Here is a 12,941-nt window from a genome sequence, read left to right as displayed (position 1 = left end):
GTCAGGCTCCAACCACTTCTTGGTTATTCTAATCAACTCGTGCATCTGGGAGCGGGGGTTGAGCCCATTTTGAAAGGTCCAGCTATGAAACCGCTGGGCCATGCCAAACCTTGTAAGGCCATGGCGGCTCAATATTTCGGCCTTTAGCTGGTCATAATCTTGTGCACTTTCTGGCTCTAAATCTCGATAGGCGTTCAGTGCCTCCCCCGAGAGAAAAGGGGCTAATAGGTTACCCCACTGGGGTTTCGGCCATCGCTCTTGAACAGCAGTGGATTCAAAAGCATGGAGGTAGGCCTCCACATCATCAGACACTGACATTTTGGGAATGAATTCACTTGCCTTGGGTTTAGCTCGGGCCAATTGGTGAAGCTCTTGCTCTTTAAGCTGGTTGGCCCTCATTTGCTGTTGAAGCAAGGCCACCTGGGTTTCTTGTTGTGCCTTCTGGGCCTCCAAGAGCATCTGCATTAACCGCTCCATTCCGCTGGGCTGTTGGTTGGTGTGAAGCTGGGAGAAAAGCTGGGATAACTCGTCTATGGCGTCCGTCTCTGTAGTCTGGTCCTAGGCCCACATGCCCGCATCCTCCACCATCTGTGACCGCACACGAGTTAGGCCTGGCCAGGAAGCAGCTTGAGACGCCAATGTGTCCAACCAAACAGTTCTTTAATCAGCAAAACCAGCGGGTTTCCCCAAAAGAAAAAGGCCCAAATGTGGCACAAACAGTAACAAAGCAAACAATCAACTAAAATGTCTCAAAAATGGCAACTTAGGTCTGTTCTCATCAAAATACTCAAAATGTCTTACAAGTGGCAACTTAGGTCTTTTCTCAAAATACTTTCTTCCAAGTCTCTCTGTCAATCTCCTTACGCCTCCCCTTTTGCTTCATCTGGTCGTCTTTTATCTTGTCCTCCAGGCCAGCTGCAATTAGGTGGCTTAAGCAGCCACACCTGGCTGCGTTGTGCGGCATGCTGGGAATTGTAGTCTTTAGGCTGGCGGCCATTTTGACTTGATTCTTCTGCTCTGGAAAAGGAATGTAACGGCCCTCCACTACCTGTCCCCGCCTGATGTCACAATACATAGACTTAGTTGACGGGACACGGGGCTTGAGGCCGATCCGTAGGGGGACCATTTTCAAAAACTTAAAATTCAAATATTTTCAAAACCAAAGCTGCTAGCGACCTAAAACCAAAACAGGCACCTCCCTTAGGCATATATGAGTCTCCATGAGCAGCGCATCAAAAAATTCAAAGTCGTTTCCTAATAAAATCCTGATTTTTTCTTTTTTTTTTTTTAATATATAAGGATAACAAAACTTGAGCATGAGCAATTGAGCAGGTCTGGGGTAGGATGAAAGAGGAAGCATGGAAGACGAAACCCATGAATGTTGATGAGCTCTGGGAGGAATGCAAGACTGCTTTCTTTCATGTTCCTGATGACTTCATCAATAAACTTTATGAATCTTTGCCGAACCGCATGGATGCAGTCGTTCAAGCCCATGGAAGTCGTACAAAATTTTAAATTTGGATCTCAAAGCACCAATACTTAATTCGCTTATGTTATGTAACATATTTTGTATTTGAAGTACATTTTTGGTGCAATTTTTATACTGCTTTCTGTAGGCGACAAAACTTATGTCTTGCCAAAATTTGACCTTCATGTCTTCATTAAATGATAAATCTTTTTTTCTGTGAAACAAATATATTTTTGTACATTCAACATCATTTGGGAGGGTCTTAGCTTTCATATGAGCCATTTCTGAAACCAATTGAATAATTAAAAGTCAGGTTATTAGCAATTGTGTCCACAAAATGAATAAGCGACAAGACTTTTGTCAGGGGGGGGGAAAAGAAAAAGCTACAATGCTCAAGTAGGTTGAAATCCAGCGTAGGGCGACTGCACCTTAAAACGTGTTTGGTTTTCTCCTTGAGATAACTTGTTGTCGTGATTTGGTCTAAACAAATAAAAGTTGATTTGATTTGATTTTATTTGACTTAGAACACATCCATAACTGAACATTATGGACTTGGAGGTGATAATGTTTTTTTTTAGGTAACCTATTGTGGTTCCTCGGTTTTATTATTATTATTATAGTTATTCTTTGTTCCGCAGCCCCTTTGAGCTCAATTTGACCCCCTTAGGATGCTTCAAAATGCACCAAAATCGGCAGGCAGGTCAAGACAGGTGCAATCTTTGATATCGTGTAAAGAAAAATTCCAAATACACTATGTAGCGCACCCTAGCAGTCATTATTTTTTTCCGCTGACACTTTGAGCCCTACTTTGACCCCCTCAGAATGCTTCAAAACTCACCAAACTCAACAGCCAGGTGAACACCGGTGAAAACTTTGATAAAATGTAAAAAAAAAGAAAAAGAAAAGAAAAAAATCAAAATATGTGTAAATGTGTGTAGTGCCCCCTAGGAACAACACCAACATTTCATCTCTTTTTTTTTAAGGTGAAAGAGGAGGTAATGACGCAAATGTTAAAACTTAGAACACATCAGTATTATATGAATGGGATACCATATGCGGTGCCCAGACTGCTACCCCCTGATAACGCCCCTGTCTAGACCCTGACAACAAAAGTGAGTACACCGCATGGGAACTACGTACATCCCTAAATGTCCAAATTGAGTACTGCTTGTCATTTTCCCTCCAAAATATCATGTGACTCGTTACAGGAGTGCTGTCAGCATTGCTGCAGAGATTGAAGAGATGGGGGGGGTCATTCCCACCACCATGCATGACTGTAGGCATGACACACTTATTTTTAAACTCCTCAGCTGGTCGCCGCCACACATGCTTGAGACCATTGGAAGGAAGCAAATTAATCTTCGTCTCATCAGTTCCAGTAATCCATGTCTTCAGCAAAATGTTTGCGGGCTTTCTTGTGTACCGTCTTCAGAAGAGGCTTCCTCCTGGGGTGACAGCCATGCACACAGATTTGCTGTAGCGTACAGCGTATGGTCTTAGCACTAACAGGCTGACCCCCCCACCTCTTCAATCTCTGCCGCAATGCTGACAGTACCTCTGTAACGAGTCACATGACATTTTGGAGGGAAAATGGCAAGCAGTACTCAATTTGGACATTTAGGGATGTACGTTTTTTCATCGGGGTGTACTCACTTTTGTTGCCAGGGGTTTAGATATCAATGGTATCATTCGCTGCTCAGCCTTCACTGTGTACAGATGCACTCTGAGCTCCTGAAGCACTCTCTTATCTTAACAGATAAGCGCTCAGGGCCAGCAAGCTCGACTCGCAGTATGGCTCCAAAGAATTTGAAACCTGGAGACTTGGATGAAATAAAATCCTCCATATAGAAGTTGGAGGTCCCCTTGACTGGCTTGATTCAAAACCAGAATCAAAAAATCGTCAGAGAGCTCCAGTTAATTCGCGCTGAAAACGAGAAACTCAAGCAGGCGGTCGAGGAGAGAGATGTTCGCATCAACAGGCTGGAAATTTTGGCTGACGATCTTGACCAGTGCTGACGTGCTAATGAGCTCATCATTTCTGGATTACAACTGACGCCTAGCCCAGGGGTCACAGTGGCGCCACTGGGAATTGCTAAGCTGAAAGAGTATGGAATAATCATGGAACCGCTGGACATCCGTCGCTGCCTTCTGCTCCCATCTGGGGGGAGAGGACCGGCGACGGTGCTCATGAAGCTGGCAGACCACAAGACCAAGACTGCCCTGCTTAACCAGCGCCGCCACCTGAAAGGGTCGAAGATTTTTTTGAATGACAACTTGACTCGCCGAAATGCCGAAATTGCAAGAAAAGCACGTCAACTCAAGAAAGCTGGGAAAATGGCTAACACCTGGGTCTCGGATTGCAGGATCCTTGTCAAGACGCAAGATATGAAGATTAAAGCTATTACGAGTCTTGGCCAGCTGACTACAATAGCTGGATAACTGTAAATACTACACAGCGGACCAGTATAACAACTTGTGGATGTGGACGGTAAGCTGAAACTTATCAACGGCAGGAGTCTCTACAAGAAACTTGAACACATTAAGGATTATCTACTAAAGATAACAAAGGCTCTGACTTTAATTTGCACGGATATAACATGACACAAATGGATCGGGCATCTAAGGGGGAGGCGGTGTTGCATTTATGATTGACAATCTCCTGGAATGTATTACAATTGAGCTCCTAATCCCCAATTGTAAACACATAATTGTCTGCTGTGTCTACCGAGCTCCTGATTCAAATGTCTAGTTTACTGAGTATATGGAAAAGATACTGTATAAAACGAATAATAAGCATGTTTTCGTTGTGGAGACATTAATCTTGGGATAAAATATGTACATGTTGTTTGATTTTCTCATACATTCATGTCTGATGAAACTGTTACAGTGACCTTTGTGTGTGCCAATTGTTGTCACCATGTACACTTTAACAATGTATCCTTTTAAGAGACTTATAAGAAAAGCATTTTGAGTCGCTACTCACACCAGCTGTGATAACACATAATCCACAACAAAATGTTCCACAGCAAACAGATGCAAAAATGTCAGGGACATGACAAAGCCTTAACCTTGTACGCCCTGAAATTAATCGAGCTGCTTGACTGGACACTGAGTTACTAAACCCAGATTGTTGATTGTTTTATTGTACAGTTTTGTGGCCATCTGATGTATGTACCATTTCTGAATGTGCGTCTTTAGTTGTATGGGGGACGGGAAATTGATAAGCATATGCTTCATCCCGTCCACCTTTGTCTTCTTCTTCGGTTCCTTCGGGCAAATCATATCACATTTTGTAATTGTCAATGATTGTCAATGATACCGATGATGATGACAATAAAATTTCATTCATTCAATGGCTATATTTTGAGGGGAAAATAAATTCACTCTATTATATAAGCTGCACACAGACTACTTTTCATTGTGTCAAAGTGTCATTTTGTCAGTGTTGTCCCATGAAAAGATATTCTTAAATATCTGCAGAAATGCGAGGGATGTACTCACTTTTGTGATACACTGTATCACTTTTTCGATATATTGTCGCACCCTTACAGCAAATATGAGAGAAATAACCAATAAAACAGAAGTACAATTCATCCTTTCTCTCTTTTGTGAGAGCATCATTAGCGACTGACCAGCAGCTGTGTCCCTCTCGCGCAGGCTTTACGAGAACAAAGGGGAAGCAGACTTCACCGAGTCTCTCAGGCACCTCTTCACATCCTTCAACGATATGATGAACAGCAACTCTGAGAATACAGGAATGGTGAAGGTGAAATGATTAAAGAACCGTCTGAAATTTTTTCCTTCATCCTTAGCTTTTCCTTTCCCTTCATATGGTGATAATGTAAAGACTGCACATACTGTACAATAAAGCACTGTGGAGCATTCAGAACAATTCTGTAGTCTTGCGATACAACTTAAATTTTTCCACTATCGTGCTCAAAACAAGTGTTACGGTATGTGCAGTCAAAACTTTCCAGGTGTATCTTTCATCACTTCATACTCTTTGTTTGTTTCTTCTGTCTTGGTGTTCTTTTCCTCCTCTCAACCTTGACTATCCTGTGAACTGCTGCTCCTCACCTCTCTGCCCTTTAGCTGCTCCTGAAGGTATTTATCTCTCCATCTATCGTGGCTGTATGTGTGAACTGTACGTGTGCGTCTTTACATTTTGTCGTCCTTGACCCTCGCACTGGGATAATACAATCGGTAGGTGGAGGCACGCTCAACCGTAGCAGAAATCTCAGCGGGGAGGCAATTAGGAGGCGCCCCGCTGTGTAATTGGCTGCACGATATTTGCCCTACTGTCGCTAAATTAAAAACTGATGTGAAGGAACGGCTGCCAGCGTGTGGAGTTCTGTCAAAAGTCCACCACGCGCTAAGAAGGGTGGGATGGGTATGTAATTTTTAGAATTTTGATGACAGATGGGATTTGATTGGGCGAAAGTGTCGGTTACTGTCATGTCATCGCTGCCAGCCCTCCCAGTTCAAATGTATTAGATGTAGAGCTGAAACGAATACTCGAGCAACTCGAGTTTAAAAACTGATCAGAGTAATTTTATTCACCTCGAGGAATCGTTTAATTTTGCCAGCTCTAAGCATCACGTTTTGCCCGGACTACTTTTGATGCGGGACAACGCGCGATGTCACGTGCGGAGAGGAAGAAGCAATAAAAAAAAATATAAAAAATAGGGCTGTCAAAATTAACGCGTTAACAAGCGGTGATTAATTTTTTAAATTAATCCCGTAAAAATATTTGACGCAATTAACGCACAATTGCCCCGCTCAAACATATTAAAAGGACAGCAAAGTGAAAGGTGTACTTGTTGTGTTTTTCGGAGTTTTGCCGCCCTCTGCTGGCGCTTGGGTGCGACTGATTTTATAGGCTTCAGCATCCATGAGTATTGTGTAAGTAATTATTGACGTCAACAATGGCGGGCTACTAGTTTGTTTTCTGATTGAAAATTTTACAAATGTTATTAAAACGAAAACATGAAGAGGGGTTTTAATATAAAATTTCTATAATTTGTACTAGTTATTATCTTTTAGTTATTTTCTTTAATTTTTTATAAATATTTATATATTTTATTTAATTATATATTTATATATTTTATTTATTATTTTTATTTATCTTTTAAGACCTACAAGTCTTTTTATCCATGGATCGCTTTAACAGAATGTTAATAATGGTAATGCCATCTTGTTGATTTATTATTATAATAAAGAAATACAATACTTATGTACCGTATGTTGAATGTATATATCCATCTCTGTCTTATCTTTCCATTCCAACAATAATTTACAGAAAAATATGGCGTATTTTATGATGGCTTGAATTGCGATTAATTGCGATTAATTATGATTAAGTAATTTTTGAGCCGTAATTAACTCGATTAAAAATTCTAATCGTTTGACACCCCTAATAAAAAACCATTCTGCAGCCGACAGCTGCTACAAACTACGCCTTCGTTGCTAATAACTAGCCCGCATGATGCGGTGGTAGCAGGTAGCATCTGATGCGTCTCATAGATATCACATGTATGTTGAACTAGATGCGAAATGACATAGTCAGCGGTGTTGGTAAACAGCCGCCATCTTAAAGCAGTACACTTCTCAGCGCTAATAAATAAGATTAACGTTACTGTCACTCGCTCACGTACGTAACGTTAGCCCTGTGGAGGGCTAGGTTTCTATTAAGACCACTGTCGATGCGTGGCTAACATGTCTTACATACAGGCTTTATTTAATCTGTGAAATCTGTGAGTGATGAGGGTGTAAAATGAAAATATGATAAAGCTAACTGTCAATTTTAGCTCAGTAGTCATTGCTGGATAAACCACCAAGTAGCACTGGCCCTTAATGTGCTCCAATAAAGCAGGTATCATACTGTAACATTGACAGAGTCACCCGCTTTGTTAGGTTGCAATTATTTCTTTTATGGGAACTTGTGGAACGACAAAAACAACAGGAAGGCACGTCTCTCGCTCTCCCGCACCTCCCTCACCCCCGCACGTCACGCGGTGCATTCAGGAACGCATGCAAATATCCCCGCCATATTATAACCTGATAAGTTACAATACATTTATTTTGAACACTGCAAAAACTCAAAATCCTATCAGGACTTACAGTTTAGACTAACTTAAAACTTAACTAGAACTTAAAAATGGCTTGACACAAATGGAAATTCAATTGAAACACGTGGGAAAAACACCTAACTTCTAAGTGATGTGTGTTATCAAGCGTAATGGCATTTTTAGGTAGGAAATATATATATTTTTTATAAGAGCTAAAAGTTTTTGGAGTGAAAGCAGTGAATTGGTCTTTTTTTTATTCTAGTCACATCTGAGAGGCAATTGTTGGCTGTTTTCAACAATGTACATCGAAAATAAAGACATTGATTGACAGAAAATGGTTTAATATTAGATGAAATGTCTTTTTTTCTCATGTATATTTATAATTGCACTTTACCTAAAAAATGTTTTATCCGATTAATCGAAAGGAATTTCAGTCGATTACTCAATTACTAAAATATTCGATAGCTGCAGCCCTAATTAGATGTATTATCACCGGCACCGGCAGTGAAACATGGTCATTTGCAGTAAAAGAGTCAATGAATTTTGATCTGTTGAATAATTTAATGAGTTTCAACTAATTTTGAGATTACTCAAATTTTGCATTATGACTACAGTGATGAGCAGAAGTATTTGCAACCCTTGTGATTTTGCTGGTTGACCCATGTAGAAAATAGGTAGAGGTCTGAAATTTCAATTATAGATGCATTTCCACTTATAGAGACATAGTCTAAAAAAAATCTGGAACTCACATTGTATGCTTTTTCACTAAGTATTTGTACCTCTGAGAATCAGCAATAATTATGACACTCAAAGAGTTGTCTGACCCTAACCTTTAAAACCCCATGAGCAACCGCCCACCCACCACCCGTTTGAGCCCATAATTGTTACTTGTGCACCGCGCAGTCAGTCATAATCTAACTGCTACCATGGGCAAGACCAGAGAGCTTTCAAAAGACACTAGAGAAAAAAATGTTGAGCTCCACAAAGCTGGAAAAGGTTATGGGACAATTGATAAGAAGCTTGGTGAGAATAAATCAACCGTTGGAGCAAATATTTGAAAATGGGAAAGGCTAAACATGACTGATAATCTCACTCGGACTGGAGTTCCATGTAAAATCTCTCCTTGTGGGGCATCACTCATGATGAGAAAAGTGAGGGCTCAGCCTAGAACTACACGGCATGAGCTGGTCAATGACCAGAAGAGAGCTGGATGCAAGGTTTTTAAAGGCTACTGCCAGTTGAACACTAAAGTGCAAAGGTTTAAAATCATGCATTGCTCAGAATGTTCCCTTGTTGGAGCTAGTACATGTAAAGGTCCGTCTGAAGTTTGCTAGGGACCATCTGAATGATGCAGCGGGGTCATGGGAGAAGTCATATGGTCAGCTGAGACTAAGGTAGAACCCTTTCGTCGTGTGTGGAGGAAAAAGAATGATGAGTACAATCCCAAGAACATCATCCTTTACTGTGAAGTACGGGGGTGGAAACCTCGTTATTTTCGGCAAAGAGAACAGGACGACTGTTCTGTTTAAAGCAGAGGATGAATGGTGAAATGTATCGTCAGATTTTGAGCCACAACCTCCTTCCCTCAGTCAGAGACTTGAAGATGACTCGTGGCTGGATCTTCCAACATGACAATGATTTGAATCACACAGCCAAGCTAACCAAGGAATGATTATGTGAAAAGCATATCAAGGTTCTGGAGTGGCCTATCCAGTCTCCAGACCTCAATCCAATAGAAAATCTTAGGATGGAGCTGAAACTAGGTGTTTCCCAACAACAGCCCCGAAGCCTGACAGATCTAGGGAAGATTTGTGTGGAGGAATGGGCCAAAATCCCTGTTTCCGTATGTAAAAACCTGGTGAAGAACTACAGAAAGCGCCTGACCTCTGTAATTGCAAACAAAGGCTTCTGCACTAAATATTAGCACTGATTTTCTCAGGGGTACAAATTAGGGCTGGACGATATGGCCTTAAGTACGTATCACGGTAAATCGAGCAGATTTACCTCGATAACGATAAATGACGATAAATTCGCCCAAGCGGACAGTTATATCATTTGAAAATCTGAATCAATGCATGGAATACAAATTAACCGTTTCTCGTTTATTTATTTACCAGCTTTCAATTTAACAATTGTACATGCAGTCTAAACATTGAGCATATAAAAACATCTTGTAAACAATAGGAAATCAACTATGAACATTCATAACAGCTTGTATGACTTGAACAATGTACAACATTATAAAAATCAATACGACGTCAGTGCAAACATGTCATTGTGACACAAGTGACATACAGCTTGAACAGTACACTTCAAACAGACAACTTATTGTTCATGGCTGCTGTGACATAATTACTCAAGACAAGTGTTTACCTCAAGGTTTCAGGGTTTTTTTCCAGAGCATTTTTTAAATACATGCACCCCCCCAAACAGACACAACCTCTTTTAATCTATATTGCTCTTATGCCAATGAAACATTTAAGAGTTTATGATGGCAGTAATGACACGGAATAAAGCCAGTACATACAGAAAAAGAGCTGTGGCCATCAAACGGTCATATCATAGGCCAGGGGTCATGAATTAAAATTCCTCTGGGTCCGAAATTAAAAAATTACAACAATCTCGGGTCCGGAAATATTTTTAATGCTTCCTTTTTTTTTTCCAAAAAATACTAACGTATCTTTGCGTGGCCATGCTGATAATTACAACATTCAAAAATGTAAATACTGTACAATATAAAAGGTGCATAAAACTAAAAAAGTGCTTTAATTGAAACATTAAATAGCAACATAAGAGCATTTTCGACTTTTTAAAAAAATTGTGTCACGCTGGATGCTTTACTTTTTGACAGACCTCTTCTTTTTGCTTTCCATCAAGCAAAGTTTCAGCAACTGCACTCATACAATCTTTGACAATCGGTGCGTCACTGCAAGACTTTTTGTTTTGACCCAATATCCACGCTATTCTGAGGGAGCATTCATTTGCGCGTTGCTGTGCAGTGAATAAATGAACCATGAGCCTTGAGGTGCGATCATATTGAGCCTTTAATTCTGCTATTTTTTGAGAACGGATGGCAGAGTTCATAGGGAAACTTTGCAAAAAAGCTGCGTGCTTCGTCTCATAGTGCCTTTTCAAATTGCTGCTTTTTGCAAGAGCTACCATCTCTGAACACATGAGGCATAGCGGTCTGGAAAGCGAGTGTGAGACATGCTGTTCTAAAAATAACTTTCAAATACTTCACTCCCATTGGCTGGCTCACGTGCGTCACCGCTAAAGTTTTTGTTTGTTGCACACCTCCACTCTGCAAACCCGCAGAAAAAAAAGATTTTTGTTGTTGCAACGTGTATTAGTCCGGACAGCTTGAGATCCGGTCCAGACGGCTTGGGGGTCCGGAACCGGACCGAGGTTCGCGGTTCCGTGACCTCTGTCATAGGCTGTACTGTTGGCTTATACTTTATGCTGAATGCTTTACCATCATAAAAGCTATCAGAGAAATCACACACACACACAGATAAAAAAACAAACGCGACAAACTGATTGCTATATGCAGTGGGTCCCCAATCCCCTCGTTAAGTTACGCAGTTTCGACAAGGTTAGAGCCGCTATCTGACTCCATCACATTCATTTGTAGCGTTAGCCGCTAGCGTTAGCCTGCGGCCTGGCTACCAGTAGAAAGCACTGAAAGAACCCTCTCCTGAAATCCTGAGAACCAGGGATGACAGCGGGTGAAAGCCCGTCTGGAGGCCGCCAAGAGTCTACTTAATGTCGGGTTAAAGTTTTGGCGATGCTCCCTTAAGCCCGACTCCATCACGTTTGCTTGTAGCGTTAGCCGCTTGCGTTAGCCTACCGGGTTTCTGTTTGATTTCCTGATAAGCGAGTGACTTCATACGTAAGCACGCTAAATGCTTTCTTAAAGGGGAATGAACATAACCGAACAACACAGAGTCTAAGCAGGATGAAAAGACTATATTTTCGTGTTTTAATAAATTACCGAAAATTACGTCGGTCATCTTGAAAATTTTTGGTAATGGAAATTTTTCGGTATACCGCGGTATACCGCCCAGCACTAATACAAATACTTATGAACCCCAGTAAATTACAAATAAATTCTTGAAAAGCCATAAAAAGATTTTTTTAGATGATATCTCTATAAGTGGAAATGCATCTATGATTGAAATTTCAGACCTCTACCAATTATCTAAGTGGGTGAACTTCCAAAATCACAAGGGGTGCAAATACCTCTGCTCCTTATTGTATATGACTAGATCTATGACTTCTAACATTTCCAGCCAAAGTAGATTGGGTGACTTTCTCGTTGGCAGTTGACTAACTTTGCAATTAATGTACGAAGTTAAAATATTAAATGCAAAATTAGTCAGCAGATTAATGTATGAATTCTAATATTGTTGGTGTAAATGGATTGGGCGTCTATCACAGTCAATGGCAGTGACAAATTAATTAATTTAATTAAAAATTAATCTGTTGAACAATTTTATGACTAATCTGTGATTTTGAGAGATAATTTTTCTAACATTGCCAGTCCAAATTGAGATAAAGAGTTAATGATTGAATAATTTGTCGACTGATTTTGCGATTAATCTGAATTTTGCAATTAATCTATGAATTCTAACATTGCCAGCCCAAGTGGATTGAGTGCCCATTTCATTAGCAGCGAAAGTGTTAATGAAAGATTAATCCGTCGACTAATTTTGAGAGTAATTGGATAAATTGACAGATTAATCTGTCGACTACATTGGCAATTAATCCTTGAAGGTAAAGGATTAATCTGTTGACTGATTTTGCAGTTTATCTAAAGATTCTAACATTGCCAGTCCAAATTGGTGCCAATCTCATTGGCAGCGAAAGAGTTACCTGTCGACTAATTTTGCGATTAAACTATGAATTCTGTCATTTCCAGTCCAAATGGATTGGCCGTCTATTGCCGTCATTGGCAATGAAAATGATCATTGAATGAGTTAGAAAGTACTGAATGCATCTTGAACTATGATCACACTCTGTTGAAAATGACACAAAATTCACATTTTGGTCGTTTGTGTCCAGGGCGCCGCACTGAAATACATCCCCACCATTGTCAACGACGTCAAGCTGGTGTTTGATCCAAAGGAACTGAGGTAAGAAATAACATCCGTTCGGCCGGACAAAAGTCAACCTCCATTTGGTGGGGAAAGTAGACCATCGATTTAGTCGGCCGTAGCGCGTTCCGGCTCGCCGCACCGTTTGGTGTCCTTCCACTCCAATGTGCCGACAGCACATCTTGAGCCAATAAAGCTTTGTTAAATCCTGCAAATATTTGCTCTGCGGTCACTGGAGTCACAGCCTTGGGAAATAAATACTCCAGTCAATCAGCAGCCAGAGCTCTGCAAATAAAACACAGAATTTGGAGT

At 40.6% G+C, this 12,941-nt stretch overlaps 1 protein-coding gene across 1 annotated transcript in view; it reads left to right on the top strand.

Moving 5' to 3' along the window:
• Window positions 1–12,941, top strand: part of dock1 (dedicator of cytokinesis 1) — a 271,810-nt gene that overhangs the window by 67,784 nt on the left and 191,085 nt on the right. The window contains exons 23-24 of the mRNA XM_057826650.1: window positions 5,126–5,234; window positions 12,598–12,668. Coding sequence (XP_057682633.1) covers window positions 5,126–5,234; window positions 12,598–12,668 — 180 coding nt within the window. The remainder of the gene's footprint in view (window positions 1–5,125; window positions 5,235–12,597; window positions 12,669–12,941) is intronic.

The sequence above is a fragment of the Corythoichthys intestinalis genome, chromosome 21 (assembly GCF_030265065.1).
Source record: "Corythoichthys intestinalis isolate RoL2023-P3 chromosome 21, ASM3026506v1, whole genome shotgun sequence".
In the NCBI taxonomy this organism is placed as follows: domain Eukaryota; kingdom Metazoa; phylum Chordata; class Actinopteri; order Syngnathiformes; family Syngnathidae; genus Corythoichthys; species Corythoichthys intestinalis.
Note: the sequence above shows the minus strand (reverse complement) of the source record. Positions and strands in the feature narration are given on the sequence as shown.